At 34.1% G+C, this 18,370-nt stretch overlaps 1 protein-coding gene across 7 annotated transcripts in view; it reads right to left on the reverse strand.

The window, feature by feature from the left end:
• Positions 1 to 18,370, reverse strand: part of TUSC3 (tumor suppressor candidate 3) — a 231,598-nt gene that overhangs the window by 144,064 nt on the left and 69,164 nt on the right. For 3 of the 7 annotated variants that reach the window (XM_064652781.1, XM_064652785.1, XM_064652782.1), the window contains exon 7: positions 190 to 282. The exons of 3 other annotated variants lie outside the window; for them this stretch is intronic. In XM_064652781.1, the coding sequence (XP_064508851.1) occupies positions 190 to 282 (93 nt within the window). Of the gene's footprint in view, positions 1 to 189; positions 283 to 9,171; positions 9,319 to 18,370 lie in introns of those variants that run through there. One more of the 7 variants, XM_064652787.1, reaches the window with a different exon arrangement.

Raw genomic sequence — 18,370 nt, forward strand, 5'->3', positions numbered from 1 at the left:
GCTTCCCCAAGACATTATTCTCCAAATACTCAAAACTGCACCGTGGTGCATCTCCTCTATAGCTGTGGGTCAGTCAGAGCAATGCTAGTGAAGTACATAAAGTAGCACAGACTGTTCCAGGGAGGAAGGATAAGCAAAGGAATTTGCATTTCACAACATATTGTGAATCACATGAATTTATGGCAGTACCTCATCCCATTTCTTATGAGGAATGGCTCTTAACCACTTCACAAAGGAATTATGGGCTGTGTTTTTTCCCCAATGCACTTTCAGACCTCCTTTCTAAACAGACAAAAAAGAGAGTAGAAGTTTTCAGAAGATAGAACTGCAGTATTTAATGTAAAAATTATAGCAAACAGTTTTTCTTGAAAAAAGAATTTCCTTATGTTTAAGGAAATGTTTTTCCCTACAGGCATATGACGATACTGTGAGGCCAACTGAAGCATAGATTATATTTGTACCGACACATATTTATGCAAACGTACCCCCACACATCAGTTTTGTACACTGCAATGGCCACTGACACATCAAATTTTGAAATTCATGGACATCTGGGGCTCATACTTACTTAAAATAGAATATATTTAAAGACACATTTTTAAAGGAATATTGAAGAATTAGCTATTTATCAATTCTCAAGCTAAGGAAAGGATCTGGTCACATGTGAAGTTTCTTTATTCTCTTATTACTTTTTTCCTTCTATAAGAAGATTGCTGAATGACCTATATGCAAGGCAGATATTCTCATGAAATTTTATTTGAAGCTACAGACTATTAAGACACCAAGAAGTGAGATTTCTGTTTTGCTATCATTTCTGCTTTTTGACACTGAATCCATTTAATATTTGGAAACTCTGTGAAGCCTATCTGGCTGCAAATGCTCTAGGCAAATGCTTTAAATAAATTCATGAATAAACTCAGTATTTCTCTTTCATTTTAATGGCATCAAGAGGGAGGACCACGCAAGACGTGAAGATAAAGTCTGTCAGAAGAGAGACAAGCATAGCTTGAGCAGAAACCTGTACAGCCACCCAACTACTGCTGCCACACAAGAGATGCAACAGTAAATGCCTCACTGGTAGGACTAATAGGGGAACCAAAGCCTGAGTAATTCACACTTTGAATAATCAGTCCTTTTCCAACTCCGGCATTCTCCTGTCTCAGGTCGGATTTCACAGAAGCTATTTAATCTGTGAACTGGAATAATCATATCCTCAAATCAGGCCATTTTCTTTGGTAGTGACAATTGTTCAATGCTCGCATATTTCTACAAAATTGTATTAAATATTTATCTAATATTCATAGACTCATTAAATATTTAGTGTTATGGAACTGCAGATGGTACATATATAATACCACACCAGGATAGTAAAGGATAACAGCAATGTAATATACCTTTAAATTCCCCTAAATGCAAAATGTGCTTTTGATTTCCCTTCAAGAGTGGCAGTTGTCATGGTTCAGTAATATACTTAACTATAATCTGTGCTCTTCCATTCCTTTCTGTTAATGCAATGTAAATAAAACAGAAACAAAGTAAGGGGAAATAAGGCCTCTGTGAGATGTGCTAATTCTCAAGGCAAGAAGAATTTGTTAAGTGCCCAAAATTAAAACATGATTTCAGGTGCTTCACTAATCTTTCTTAAAACAAACATCATGATGTTTCTTTTCCATCAGTATGTACATGAAGGATGCTAGGGTAAATGGAGCTTATTAAACTAAGTTGGGTTTAGTAATAGCCTAAGATACAAAGCTACTTCATGAAGTATAATCATTTTGGATAACTGAGAAATAACCTGTCTTGAGTTTATGAGATATGACACGCATCTAATAAAAAAGTGTATTGAAAACTAATCAAAAGCAGACTAATTTTGCTAATAATTATTCATAGTGATAAGCTGAACTTGGACGGTATGTTGAAGAAACCCCTGGATGGAGACTGTCCCCTGAAGGAGACAACAGGCCAAGTTCAAGCTAATATATCTAGAAAGAAATGAAGCAACACAGTAGTTAACTGCCCCAAAGAGAGACTTATGAATTCCACACCATTAGGATAAACGTTGTTAATCTGTCTTCTTTTACTGCATTAACATTCAGGGTGAAATTCATCAGAGAAAGGAACATTACAGAAGGCCATGGATTACTTAATTATGATCGAGCCTTTGGAATGGCATATTTTAATTAAAGACCACCAATTTTGCCAAGAACACACATTAGATATAAGAAGACTAACTTCTTAACTTAAAGGGGAAAAAGAACTTTCTCTATCAATTCAGATTTATATGTTTTCCAAGGCCAGGAGTAGTATGACTTTCAGCAGTCTTTAAATGTTTAAAATGTTTAAAAAGTGAAAGTTCTAAAACATTCTCTCACAATACCATTACCACACCTTATCATTTTAAGTGCAGAAAAAGCTTAAACATTTTATAGAGAACAAATAATTCATGCAGTAAAGCAAACACTTTGAAATCAAACATCAAGGTATATTAATGAATGTTTTATTGTGTGATTTCATGATCACAACTACATTTCTCTAGACAGGTTTTCTTCTATGTTAACTACGTAACACTTCAAAAGCAGCTTAAACTGCCCATCAAGATTAAGAACCAAATCTCATGCAGCTCCAAAGCCCTAGCTTTCTGACTCTGTGATTGCAGCTACCTATTGAAATGTTATGCTTTGTAAAAACAGTATAGTTTCACATAGGTTCACTTGAAGCATCTTCTCCAAATATGCTTATTTTATTCCTACATAGTAGTAACTGTTCAGTTCATACTGATCAGAGTTTTAACTTGCTTAAGAACCCAATAGGGGACTTCTTATGAAGTTATTAGCCCAGGTAGGTGTCTGTGAAAATCTGAAATAGAAGCCTAATCTAATTCCCTGCTTTCTTTCCATCACAGGAGATACTATTACCTGTTGGAGACAGCACATGTACAGTGACCTATTTTCCCCATAGCAGCCAGCCCTCAAAAGCCTTATTGTGACCACTGATGTGAAAAAACATGAGATGATGCTGGTTTGGGCCTAAGTTATTCACATGTGTGAGAACAACGTAGAACCTCTGTTAGCATATGGATGTGATTTACCAAAATAACTATAAACCTTTTCTTGGGACAGAGGACATGGGACCCAGTAATATGGGTATGAGTTTATTTCAGAGAAATTAAACAACACTGAAACTGAGTAAATAAATATATGAAGTCCCATCTCAAAAACTAAAGAAATGCAAAAAGTCTTGACTTTGGTTTATTTACCACACAGCTCAGAAACCTCTGACAAGTCTAATCACATATTAATGTCCAATAGTTAGTATAATGTACAAGTATTTAATAGGGTAATTTCTTTTATTGCAGATACCCAGATATAAAAGCGACATGTGCAAATGATATTCAATGGCTTCAAAATTCAATGTAGTAATAAACACAAAACTAAATCTAAACTTGGTCCTAACAGAAATCCTAAATAAATGATTTTGTGTTTCTGGCAAAATGAAAACCACATATGACAGTAAGAAGTGAGAAGTCAGCTATTTGAGACAATATTTTTTCCAGGAATCTTCATTTTATTTAATAATCAAACAGAAATACTCTAATTTAAGACTAAGCTACTTGAAAGAAACAATTTCTTTTCAACAGCTACTAGCTTTATGAATATGTCCAAATCAAATATAAGCCAACCTGGTGAAAATTTCCTGTATTATATTCCTAGTAAGCAGTCTCTCTAAGTTATGTCTCTACATGAAATCCAATACAGCTCAGTTATAGACCAGCAAGACCAGGACTAACAAAATAGCTGAAGTGAACACACCAGCATACACAAAATGGTGAGGGACAGAATCACCAGAGGTCTTACTTATGCACTTAGTGATTTTATTCAGCTTACACTCAAGCACTTGACTCTAAAAAGTAGTAGGATACCTAGGAAATCAACACTGGACCCCTCCAAATAAAACTCCATGTATTTATAACTTTTTCGGCATCCTTGGTGTAACAGTTAGTGCAACTGTTCAGACTCTCAATTACTAAACATGACCATAAATCATATCAGCCACTTTTGATGGAAGAATTTAATAGCTATGGATGAATTTAACCCTTTATATAAAATATTTAATGTTGAATTTTTTTAAGAGTTTATATAATACAGATACACACAACAGTCTCATACAGACTCTTCGATTCTCTCATATTAATTCAATGAATATGAGCTACATTTTCCATGCCTGAGCTCACTGCTGTGTTCACCATTGCCCAAACCAAAACTGAATCAAGAGACAGCAGCCAGTTTTCACAAGACTGGTTGGCTGAAACAGGCTGTGCTGGCTGCCTTCTACAAAGTCCGTCTGGCATCGAGCACAGAATATGATCTGGGTTTCAGCCCTAGAGCAAAAGTGGAGAAATGCTGCCTTACTTTAGCAGACTAGCAGGATGAAAGTGGTAGTTGGTATAATTTAAAACAGTATTATAGAAATCCTGGTTTATGCTGCTGCTTTGGTTGTTCCTAGGCAGCTTTTATAGCTATGCTGCATTATTTAGGGTGTCTAGAAGTGCTATCAAAGGAGTCAGATAATCAAAGGAGTCTTGCAAATCCAGAAACTGTGAATTCTCTGCTCAGATATACAGAAGCTTTGATAAAACCTGCTGAATAAGAATTAATTCTGAGGGACTTCTCCAACATTTATTAATCATAAAAAAAGAAGATGACAAAAGATGCAGCAATCCTTCAAAGAATCATTACTTTGTGGGTTTCAAAAAAAACACAGAACTTAAACTATCATTAGGAATAAAACATTGGTACCCTTATTCTTACCTAATTTCCAAGTTACTTAATGGATTGGCATGCAACAAATGCCTTCCCTCTGAATGGGCATTACGACACACAGTACCCAGGTGAGAGACTTTAACAGAGACCAGAGTTTCCAGGATCTCTGAAACAGCATTCTGGTAGTTTGGGGAAGTTTGCATGACACAGTTTAGCCCAGTTGCCTAAGGAAAAGAAACTTTTGCAACTGTGATGTCTTGCTTAACAACTTGACTACTTTTTAATCAACTTAAGAAAGATGGAAAAAAATTCTTAGAGAAAAGTGACATTCCTACACATTTCATTATAGCTGGACAACCAAAGCAGTGATTCTAATGAAAGAAAAGCTGTGATTAAAGTTCTACTGTTAATAGTTGTTTTGGAATATGGACTGCTTGCTTAACACATGGAAGCCAAACCATGATACTTCTAATTTGGAAACAAATGAAATTGAGATGTTTTTCATGAACAGAATTCATCTAAAAATGCAAACACATTGGTAATAAGAACTATTTTCTGAACTCCCAAATATCTCTTTAGTTTTTGCTCTCATTCTGATGCTAAGCACAATATGGGATATATCTCACTGGTCTTTAAAAAAAACCCAACAGTCTAAGGTAAAATATGATTGCTGCCATATACCTATGCCACAGTGTAGGAGTGTGATGATCTTCACATTGTAGGTGTTCTGTCAATGAGTGGTCATGGCAAAACAAGAAAGACAGCTACTGTATAGTACACCATACGTTTTCCTTATAAATTATAGAGATGGAAGAGCTGAAATTAGCCATTCAGCTGAGCTCATGTTGTTGGTGTTATTTAAATCATGGTTTAAAACATATATGTAAAATATTTATGAACTCAGAAGATGTTTTTAATTTCTTAGTCAGGACCTGTGGTATTTTCTCTTTTGAAATTTCAAAGTGTTCTTTTGATTGGATTTCAAGCTGTGAGGCAAAAAAGGTAGTTTCACCTGAATACTGAAGTGCTGGAAGCAGAAGTGAAGACAGACAGACTTTACTATGACACTAGTTTCCAAATAGACTACGCTGAAATCAAACAGCTGTGAAAAACACAAACAAACAAACAAACAAGTTTATTTTGTAGCAGAAGCAAGGGGAGGTGCAAATTTCAAATTACCCCAAAGCTACAATCCAATTAACAACAACAGAGGAATGTGAGGATAATCCTGTGTTTCATGTAATTGTCTTCCCCAAGCAAACTGGATACTGCCCCTAACTCTGCTACATAGAGTTCAAGAGATATGTATTAAGCTGTTCCAGGTACAGGTTTTGCGATGACAACTGACTGCAAATTCCACAGTAAATTAAGTCAATTTTTTTGGATTTGCAATTGCAGACAAACTTGTGAAGTACAGGGGAAATATCTGTATATTTGGAATGCAGCTTTTTTAATGCTAATTAACCAGGAAGCTGAGACATACTAGGCAGGCATGAATAGGTATGCAAAATTAAGCATGAAAAATTAGTCTATATGACTGAGTAGTTAGGTACATGCCAGAGAGGAAAGCCATGCTTTTCTTTCTTGCCAAAGTAATTTTTAGTACCATCTGAAGCACAGCTTGTATATCAATTTATAAACCTTAACCCTTACTTTGAAAAGAGGTATCTGAATGAACACAGTATAAAGTAACAGATTCAACCGATTGAATTAAAAAGTTTATTTCTTGAGTAGAACTGTCAGTCTCCGAACTCCTTTCAAACTACACTTTAGTGAACACTGGATTATTCTTGAGAGAAAGACTGTCAGCTAATTGCCAAAACTTGAACAAAAGAAAATGAAGCTGCAGCTGCCATTATGGGCCAAAGTCACATTTGTAGTAATGGACTTGTGTACGGCTATTTGTATGTCAGGATTTTTTTCCTTATAACAGCAACAACAAAATTATACTTGTGTGACACACATAACTGTTTCAAATACTCTGAAGTTTTATGAAGCAAGTTTTATAACGAATTTTTTATTACACGTCATGTAGCAGAAACAGACAGATATATGCCTGCACATCCTAGGGTTTTATATCCTTATATCCTTTGCCACTATGTGATGGTGAACCAAAACAAAACCTTAAGAATTAATATTCTTTATTAAAAACAATTTTATGTACCAAATTATGCAGGTACATAAAGTATCAACATTTAAGTCAGTGAAAAGGAAGAAAAATTTTCACTACCACAAGAGTTTTGTTATTCTGTTCAGATTTAGGTGTAACTTATTATCTGATGTTGTTGTAATAGGATATCATTTCAATTATCTAAAGCTCTAAATCTGACATTGTAACTCATTACATAGTCTCTCTCCACAGCATTACATATTAATATTACTCTCGAGATAAAGAGAGCATCTCATCAAATTTTTTAAGAAAACAGAATTTTAGGCTGGCATGCATTAATTGAGGGAAACTTTCTTTAAATCTTATTTTTCCAAAACAGTTTTTTTTGGTGTGTTGTTTAAACTCTCTTCTCCTTATTCTTCTACAGGCCAACTTAGTAACTTCAACTATAATGGAAAACTGAAATCTACATGAGAGTTTTCTCAATGGAAAAGACATGCTTATTATCTTCTTCCCAGTACAGTCTCTCTCATTTGGTCTTTCTGCTGATTAACATTTAAGATCACAAAGAAGCAGTCATTTGGAGAAAAAGACTATGGAAAAATACAGGCCTCCTCACATGATTGTACAAAACCTTCAAAATAGAACTGAATACCTATAAAAAAGGGTCAAAACTAAATTTTTAATAAGTTTTGCTGTACTGTTTTTAAAATTCCTCTCAGTTTTCTAGAATAAGCCTATGGTAATCAGAATTGTACAGCTCAGTTACTAAAAAATGTTCAGTGTTGCCCAGAGCAATTTTTTGCATGGTATATTAGGTCTAGTTAGCAAATTGGAAGAAACACTGCTGACATGACATAGAAAATGAAGCCTTTAGCAGAACAAATTGAGAATAAAGGAATCACTCCATGTCTAGAATATAAAATTTGAGAGCAGGCACACCTGACAAATAGGAATTTATTTCACAATAACAAACGCTTTAAATCCATGATTTATGAAGGCAGTTATAGGAGCCACTTATTTGAATTCATTGCTTAATGCACTGGCAGATGCTTCCTAATTATTAGAATGTAAGAGTTTGAGAACATTTTTTCAAAGGATGTGCTATGCCATTAGGCATCTTGTACTTCAACAACTATCAAATTTGTGATGATGTATTTTATAAAGTTATGTTTATGATGGCAGGCATTCACTTAACATACTATAAAAACCAATAGCTAAAAATTTTATGTTATGACACAAAACCTCAGACCTATTTGCTGTGTTATCCTTAGCAAGTATTCCAGCCAGCAATGAATACAAATCAAATACCGCTGTCAGCAGGATGAGTTGTGTTTCAAGTTCCTTCCATCAGCTGTCTCCAAGAAAAAAACCCAAATAGTGGAGCATCACTATTGCACCACAGGATTGCAAAAACCAACACAAGTCTTATAGACATCCAGAATTATCAATAGATTTAAGCTTATACTAAATTATCTTAAATACTAGCTTTACTAAAGAAGCAATAAACATTAATACCTGGAGGGGGATCACTTGAACATTGGATGTCCATGTATTTGGGACAAGGAAAACTGGGAATTATTTGATGCCAAATGAAAAATTCTATTAAAATATTATAAGTGCTTGTTCATATGAGACTTCGATACTTGCACTACAGTATACAAGGAATTTAAGAATATTACAAGTACTGAATTGTGAACATTTAGTATGCTTGCAGCTCAGAAAAGAGAGAATAAGCTTAGCCTTATTCTACAAATACCAGAAGTCTGAGTTATTCAATGCTCAATTATTGTGCCTAGATACATAAAATAACAAAGTTGTACCTCCACAACACATTAAGTGTTTTGAAATAAATAAATTACAGGCAACCAAAGTGGACTGAAATGCAAAGTAGAATTTTGAGAGCGGACACAATACCTCATGATACATAATCCTCTTTTCTCTGCAGTAACAGAGAAGAAAACTTGGGTTCAGTAGACCACGGCTTTGCAGAAATGAGGGCAGTTTGCAAGTAAGTATTACTAATTTGGGCAAAGTTGTTGAAAAACAAAGAACTTAAGATGGCTCACTTTTTAGAATAGCATATTAATTAACCAGGAAAAGGTAAAATACTGATGTCAACAACAAACTTTACATTAAGAGCATTCATATGCTCAAAGTAGAAACACTGTGATGCCTGAAGTAGGCAGATGAGAACATACTAAGAAGAAAAGGCGAAGAGCAACAGCCTGTCTGAGAAGGACACTGAATACACAAAAAAGAGAGGAAAAGGCTAAAAATAAATAAACAAAAGAAAAAAACCAGACGTTAAATTGCTCAGAAACATTTCCAAAAAGCTGACATACCACAAAGGAGTTCACAGTGAGTAAATCCAGGGAGATGTATAAGGTTTTGAAGACTTTTATGGGTTAAACTGCAAATGAGAGATGGAGTAGAACAGAAATACCACTGTAAGAAACCATACAAAGAAGAATCACAACACAGTACTGATTAAGCAAGCAACAGAGTATCGCAGTGAAATATAATATAAATGAAATCTAAAATATATACATAGATTTTCTTCCAATTAAAGCACAAACAGAAAAGTTCCAGGTTTGAAAAAATGTTTCTATTGATGTTCTCAGGCTGAATGGCAGTGAAGAAGTGCTTTCAGTCTATGCAGCTAAGATATGTGGACAACACTGACATGCTTCCCAAGATCAGCAGTAAGTGAAAAGAATTTACAAAGGACACAATATTCTTTTGTGCTTGTATTTAGTGCTTTGTGTTGAAGATGGTTCTGAAAAGAATTTATGAAACAATAAAAGCAGAAATATTAATTGAAGAGAAAAATAATACACTTTATACAAGAATTAAAACATTCTTTTAATAATGTTAAATATATGTTTATTCACAGTGTCAGAGGAGCAGTTGGCTTCACAATGAATTTTGTCCCCTTTCACCTCTATGGACTTTCACAATTCCTTTCAGCTCTTACACACTAATTAGGCAATTATTTTAGCACAAACAGTGATTTCTCAAAGTATCTTTTAATTAAGAACGAAAAAGAAGAAAGATTGATACACACCTCTCTGGTTTATACATGATATGAAGGCCTAGTTAAAAAATCTCAAGGTGACTTTGACCTAAGCAGATTTCCAGTCCCATGATACTTGTAGAAGAACAGAAGTTTCTTCGCACCTGAAATAATTTGGGTGAAATGCTGATTCAAAAGAAGTCAATAAGCATTTTGCTATTGATTTCAACAGAGCCAATATTTCATTCTGATTGTTCACTGGTGATAGAATTTCAGAACATTAATATTTAGAAAGATATATAATATTGAGGAAGCCACATAATTGCATAGAAAAATCTATAAAGTAAAACCATTTATTCTATATTAAAGAATTTAAATATAACATTTATTTCTACATAACATTTAGCTGCAGAAGACTAAACTGGCTGTCACAAGAAAAAAGAACTCAAGCTTTCAATATAAAAGAATAGGTTCTCAAATAACCTCAGGCAAGAGATTCAGCAGGTAAACTGCCAGCCACATTTTTGGAGGTAAAAAATGTCTTTCTCCTGAGTTCCTTCTAAATTGACCTGGAGAGTACTTATTTAGTGACCTAAAATATGGCTTACACTAAGCAATTGAACAAGAAAAAAACATGTAGGGGAAGTTTCATGACATCTTCCTAATTATCCACATCCAGTCTGGTATCACACACTTCACATTTCAAGTTTCTCTGAGGCGAGGTCTTTTCTCTGCCCCCTAACAGAATACTTCTTTGAATTTTTACTTTTTTTTTTTTTTCCCCATCATGAGTGAACTATTACTTGCTTACTCCAAAAGGTAACTAATAGATGAAGCCCTGACTTCTACTGCTGTGTCTACCTCCACAAGGAACAGTGATGGCTAGAAGCTACTGTATGTAATGTATGTGCTCACCCTTCTCAAAGATTATGAAGGGAAGAAGATATGATAACACATCAGGAAGAAAACAGATGATCACAGTCCTCAAAGTACTACCTGTACGATCTCTCAGTAGGAGAAGTCTCCAATCCCATCTAAGCACCTTTTACACGTCCTAAAACCCCCTTAAATGATAGGGAATGTAGCACCTGCCTTGACAAAGTACTGCAAAATATAAACTACACTAGGAAGTACATTTTTATATCTTCGCCTGAACAGTTTAAGAGCTATCTGCTACTGAACGTCTTTTCTGTTTTTAAGTACATGTCTCCAGTGATCCATATTCCCTCAAAAGCTAATCTGAACAGCTGGCATGCATTGCAGCTGCACGTATTAGCAGGATTACATATTGCTCTCTACCAGTCCACATTTTTCCCTTCCTCCTTACACCTTGCTAACTCCAAAGAATGTGAATCAGTATATACACCACATAAATGATGTGAGGGCATTCCAGTGTGACACAAAGACAGCTCTAGTGTGACCGCACAGAAGACTCTTCAATCTTGCAATGTAACAATAGGAATCCATTAGCTTCTTTGTAATGACCAACTACTGGAAATCTTTATTCTTGTGACAATACAGTATTTTCACATCTCTTGAAGTACACATACCTGAATAACTTGCAGTCAAATTTTACTCTACTATTTTATTAAATTCTCTGGACAAAAGGAAGAATTACTTTGCACCTAAAAGTCATCTTTTCACACACTGAAAGACAGATGCTATTAATGACACTATAGTTTAAGACTGATGTTTAGGTTATGACTTAGAATGGTTCCTTTAAACCTCTCCCTAAGACAGTGCCTCCTCAAAACATGCTTTTGGTTTTAGGCAGACTGCCTTGAAGTACCATCTTAAGGGGGTTTAACAGCTATAAATTTGAACAGCAGCTTTTTGAAAGCTGAAAACCTAATATGTATGATACCCTGCAGCAAAGAGACCTACAGCTGTCTAACACGTAGAAACATTTTATTTGAAAATGTCACCCTCAAATTTATTTTAAATAAATGCAGCACTCAGATCAGTTTGTAATCATTCCTTCTACAAAAGTACTTCCATACTTTAGATCACTCTGTGTCATCATCTGAGCTTTTTTGAGATTGTACTTAAGCTGTATGTGAAACACTGTACTTATAGCAGTAAAAGTGCTTTGCTCTTCTAATAATCTTAAACTGTTTGCTCTTTCGTCCAGTGAATGTTTAGAGGTTGTTGTGATTATGCTACTCTAAGCAAAACACCTTGCTCCTGAATAGAAACAGTCTGCCTAAAGCCAATCATTTTACAGGCATTTTAGTTCTACAGGAGAAAATGTATGACCTGTTTTTTAATTCACATCACTTTACAGGTTTTTTCCAACAGAGCAATAAAGTGGCAGATTACACTCTTGCACAGTTCTTCTGCATAGAACTCCACTTACACAGCAGCTGAGCCTTCTCTGTCCTTCCAAATAACTTAAGGCCAACAGCAAACTGTCAAGCTCTTGGAAAGAGACAAAGAGTAAATAGCAAAGATGATATAATAAACCCCTCTAAGATAGCACTGATTTTCCTTCACCTCAAAAAGTAAAAATTTACACCTGTTATTTCCTTATTCTGTCATGAGAGCTTATTAGATCTCATTTTGTAACTTATTCAAATCTACTTGATGACGAAACTTTCATCAGTTCAAGTGGACTGTCAGCAATAGCACTCATGCCTGTTGATGCCTTCAAGGAATTTGAAAGATACATGAGGCAAGACTTCCCTCTATTGCCATGCTCCTCTCTCCAATGTGTCATATTTAATCATGTCTGCACTCTTACACATTACATCCTATAGTATCACTCTGTCAACTAGACAAAGATCCTTCCCAATTGGTAAAAATTCTTTTACACTTATTTTCAGACTGATCCTCATTTTATTTGAAAAGTATTTTTGCAATTCCCTGGTTACTGTTTAATTCATCTGATGGTTACTACACTTTTAACAAAATGCTAGGGCAAATACCTTCTCAACTAGTTTAGGTACTCCATTCACAATCACTTCACACATGTATTCCTATCTTATCAACTGTTATCTAGAGCATTTAGTTCAGTGTGGGCCTTGCAAACACTCCCACACCTTCTTAAAAATTGACATCTTATTCACCACATTCCCGGTACTCCAGTAAGAACACTACCTTTCACTTTCTTTGAAATGCTTCTAATGACATAGAACAATAATATCGAGATTACTAGGAAACTCTGGTCTCCCGAAAGTCTTCCTTATTGAGCTCGCCCTATTAAAACCTTTTAAGTAGTCAGCAAGTTTTAAAGTCATTAAATGTGTACCTTGTCATTACGCACAATGCAACTTTAAGAAGTATAATGTAACACTTAAACTCTTCCAACAAGCTTTACCTGAACTCTCTACTCCTCTTGACAACATACAGCTGGTAGTATCTTAAATGTACTCATCCTGCCTCTGCCTTTTAACAGCTCAGATTGTCCACTGCCTTCTAGGGTAAACTAAGCAATCTTCCATGTTCTTAGCTTGAAAGTCAATTCAATATAAATGAAGTATTCACCAGATATCTCTTATACATTGCATATGTTCTTCAAACTGCTTCCAAAGACAACATGTTATCTTTAAAAAGTAAAGATTTTTACTCATATTTTAAGTGTATGGTAAGGAAACTGACTACCAGTGAAGTTTGCACAAAAGCTTTTTAATGAACACAGGACAAACTCAAGAAGTTTTCCCCTCCTACACAACTTTTCTTTAGTTTTTCATAGTTTTCGAGGAGTCTCAGACCCATCAGAAACTGGAAGTGGTTGTACACAGCCCAGCTTCCTAAGAATGGTGACAAATTCTAGTCAGCTTGGGTTTTTCCTGTAAATCTTTGTTAAAGGAAGATTTGAAATGGGCACAGCATTGTTCTACCCAAGAGCAACTAGATACTGTACTGCTTCTGACTATGAGAATACATAGCTTGTGTTGTCTCCAAATAAAAAAACCAACCAAACAAAAAAACCGCAATCCCATGAAGAAATATCCAGCCCTGGAACTAAGATGACAGAAGATGACAGAACCTTGAACTTTTAGACTCTTATCAGCTTTCCAGAATATAAGAAAAAAACAGTACAAACCAAAAACCTTTAGACATTATAGCTCTGAAATATAACTCTCATTATTTACGTTTTAAAAAAAAAGTACATCAGGAAATGCTTTTTATTTTCTTTCAATAATATCTTCACATATATGGTAACAAATTGCATATTTCTGAATGCTAAATACTTCCATATTTTCAAAGTTTCTATAAACAGTCTATTATTCTTAACTAATTCATTTGACCATCCTAAGAAACGCTTTAATTTAGCATTCAGGCAATTTTTTTTCGCCCTCATATCCATCCACTCCTTCCACTTAGTTATATATTTCTTGAACTAGGGATAAAGAATGTGCAATCAAAATATGTGTTACAAACTAGTACAAAAGTATCTTTAAAATCCACAAACAACTCTGGAAATTAAAAATATAAATATCTAGACAGTCATCACAAGACATCAATGCTTCATAGCAATTTTTCAAGTCACTTTAGGTTTAACTATTGTCATAGTCACAGACTAATGATCAAAAATAAATTCCTATTCTTTTGACCTGCTCTGGGCCAGCTTCCAATAATTCTTAATAGAGGTAACCAGTTTTGTACAACATCACTGACTTAATGCCATTGTTTAATACCAGTATTGATACAACTTTTTATGTTAAATGAGTAAATCTCGTGCATTAGAGAGCCAAAGCAATCATATTTAACAAGAATGACATATGACTTATTTTGCAATGTTTGCTTATAAAATACTTGTGAGTGCCAGTTTTTAATCTATATCATGTATAGATCCTATTTTCAGAAAACAATGATTAGAATCACTGAAAAAAAAGACGCTATGTTTCTGGAGGGAGGTAACTCCAGACATTTCAGTATATTTCAGTCTCATCCTAACAGTAATTCAAGATTCATGACACAGGTTCCTTGATTTTTATTTATGATGTCCTTCAAAACAGGTAAATCGGTTAACAGAGAGCTAAGAGCAACTTCAAATACAGATGCCAATTGTTTAGCTATCTTAAAGATGTAATAATTTTATTTTTAAAAGTTAGTCTGTGATATCAAAAGCTGAACTGAATGCCTGCTATCAGCATTGCCTTGGTAGATGACGCTTTCTCAAAGAGGACTTTACATTATCATACAAACAAAATAATTGAAAGAAAAATTGGATAAAAAGTGAAATATTTTTCCATCTGGTTTCTTCTGTTTAATTTCTTTCAATTATTTCTCTACTTCCTTCTTACATTTTGGATCCTTTTAGGAGTATAAAGATTGCTAAGATTCAACCCGTTAAGGTACAAAGAGAAGTGTGAAAGTATGTATTTGAAAATAATACCAGGCTAGGTATAAGAATTTAACATTTTATATCTTTATCTTTTTAGTTCAATTAATTATTCCCTCAGGAGCAGGAAAACTGAGAAAGAATGCACTTAACCACAGCTTCAACCATTTTTGCTTTCCTGGAGGCAGGTAGATAGGCAGGAGAAGAGATAAGGCAACTAAGAACAACAAAGTGGAAATTAACCAAAATTTAGCCCTCATTCTGTAAGATGAATACTCTAGACTAATCTCTCACATAGTATAAAATATGTATTATCAGCTATGTACCTTGCTAAAATCAGTAACACTCTGACAGTGAGGTTTTCAGCTGGCAGAGTTCTTACCACAACATCCAAAGTTGATCTAAAGGCCATTGTAATGAATTCATCTTCTTGTCAAAAACAATGTTTGTTATCAGCCTCTTAAGTGATGCTAACAGGGAAACACGGACTGTGTTAAGATTTGGATTAATGCCAAAGGAAGAACTATATGCAGGAATAAACAGTTACAACGATCACAAAATATGGACTATGTTGTATGAGACTAACAAGAAAAGGTCTAGCTTTCATCAAGGCCAGAATTCTGCCTACGTAGAATTCTCCAGGCACTTAGCATATTTGATGATTTTTGGATGTTAATTGTCATAATGACTTATTAGATATTAAGGGTTATTTTCATACATTTGAAATACTTGAGATTGCTGATGAAACCCTAAGTTCTATCAATCTTTATTTGCTAATCTGTACATTAGAAGATCAAGTATGAGAATTTCACTGAAGTAAAACACAAATGTTGCTTCAGAAATCTAAATGCAGTAAAGATTCACAAGGCTACCTATATCTTATAGTTGAGGTAACACATAATTCTTGTAGATATTATCTTGAATAACTGACATATTGCTAACAGTGACCTATAAAGAAGGCCTTTCTAGCTCTCTACAGTCCACCAGCAGTGGTTAAGCTCTCAATTAATTTCAGTGTAACAACGTAAAAGTTTAGCACAATTCTATTACCATGTAAAATTTGCACAATACTTTTGAATTCACTGAGAATTTGCATCAAACACAGAGCCTGAATGCCTTAAAAAAAAAAATCAAATTATAGTGATCATAAATAGCTTGTAATAGTATTTGTATATTATACAGTGAGCTAGCTTTTATTCTGTATATTTACACTCCAGCACTAAACTCTGAAGTTCTAACTGGCTGACAATTCAAAACACATCTCAGAAAGAAACACGTATTTAATGCCAATTTCCTAAAGAGGAGGTTAGAAATGTGTTTGAAAATTACTTTTTTTTTTCCCCAAAAAAATGCTCATAAAAACCTCTAACAGAGACCAGAGTGGAATTTCATACTGTATCAGGACTGACAGAAACATTCAGAATTTAGCTTAACAGTCTGACATATTTATCATTACATTAACATCTAAACTGTATTAAAAACTGCATTTCAGTATGTGCAATGAGAAATTGGCTACACTACAAAAGCACTGATAATAGTGTTATCTCTTCTGTTCCAGCAAATATAACCTCAAAGAGGAAGCTTCCTCTATTGACAATTCAAAGCCTTCTTGAGTATTCACATTATGACTCTGACACTTGCATGACTGATAAGAGACAAAGTCAGAAAAAGTTTGAAGGTCATTCTTTTGTCTCCCTTGAAACTGGTATTTTTAATATCATCTAGCAACTCTTTTCTGGCAAACTCTCTATTGAGAAATGCATTGGTGTTTGGGTAGATATTTAAATGCAACTACTGTACCATTGAAACTGTTCTACTCACTTTTTTTTTAGCTTGCCAAATTAAAATAAAAACATCAGGAATAATAGAACTGACCTTTAAAATGAAAAAAGGAAACACTGCAATTAGGAAACACATCTATACACACCAAAGTGATAGCTGTATTAAAAGATTAAGCTTTAAGCTTTTAAAATTGATTATGTCTAGGATCCATATATCAACTTGAATATGTATTTTTATTAACATTTCAAAGAGTTGTAAAAATTATAAAAATATTAAAGGACTGAAAACTGTGTTTGAAAGTCATATATAAGGGGATATAAAAATATTTCTATAGTATGACCTGTTAAATACAGAAAAATTATATTCATAGCAAGTTAAAAAAGCAAGTTACTTTCACAGCATATTAGAAATAAAAATATGACAAAGCAGGCCAGGATTCACCCACTGTAATACTTCAAAATATGACAGAAAATCCAAATTGAAATGTTCAAGGGGCACAACATATTTTTAAATTATTATCACACATACATAGCATTTAGGTATTAGGTTACTTTTATAGTTTCTCAGTTGAGAAATTAAATTTGATAATTAAACAAAAATTATATCAAAGTTTTCTCTAAAACTCCTAAAGTTAGTTTGAATGTTAAACTGAAGTACTCATTAAAATTATTGTGAATTTGAGTTAGCTATTAATTACATACAGACATCCCCCCCCCCCCATCATTTAGAATCTCTTCTCAACACAAAACTGCTTTACAAATTTGGAATGAAGAAATCAGTTTACCCTTTGGTACAGTCATTTTCTAAACATTTATTCAAAGTAGCATTTTCACTGTCAATAGAAAATTACAAGATTGAAGAGGAAAGATCTTCAGCTTAAGTAGACAAACAATATATTTTTTCATCTGACATACAGTCTAGAAAAGCATTTAAGTCAAGACTCTGAGGAGCCTACAGATGTTTGGTCTTTTCAAGAAATAGAGAAAAGAGCAGTACAGTGCTACTAAGACAAAAGCCAAAAAACCCCAAAGCTGTATCTTAGCTTTTGTTCATTTATACATATATTAGCAAGAAATAGATATAAATTTATTTAATAACTCTTTACTAGAATATGCATGTTAAAATATAAGGCATGCCTCCTCTTAGGAACAGATGTATCAGATACAAATCTGTGACTGAAATATCTTCACAGAAGTAAAGCCTCTTGTTTCATATTAAAACAAATTTCAAAATTTGACTGGAAGAATAGCACCATTACTGATGTAAAGATGCTTATGTTGAGCTGCTGAAGACTCAAAGGATATGTTTACATCAGAAAGTAGTACATATTAATTCTCCAAACCCAGTATCCACACTGTACACATCTCAAGTGGTTCTATTTCACACTAGTTCCTCTTTGGTCCAGTGGACTGAAC

The sequence above is a fragment of the Pseudopipra pipra genome, chromosome 4 (assembly GCF_036250125.1).
Source record: "Pseudopipra pipra isolate bDixPip1 chromosome 4, bDixPip1.hap1, whole genome shotgun sequence".
Lineage (NCBI taxonomy): Eukaryota > Metazoa > Chordata > Aves > Passeriformes > Pipridae > Pseudopipra > Pseudopipra pipra.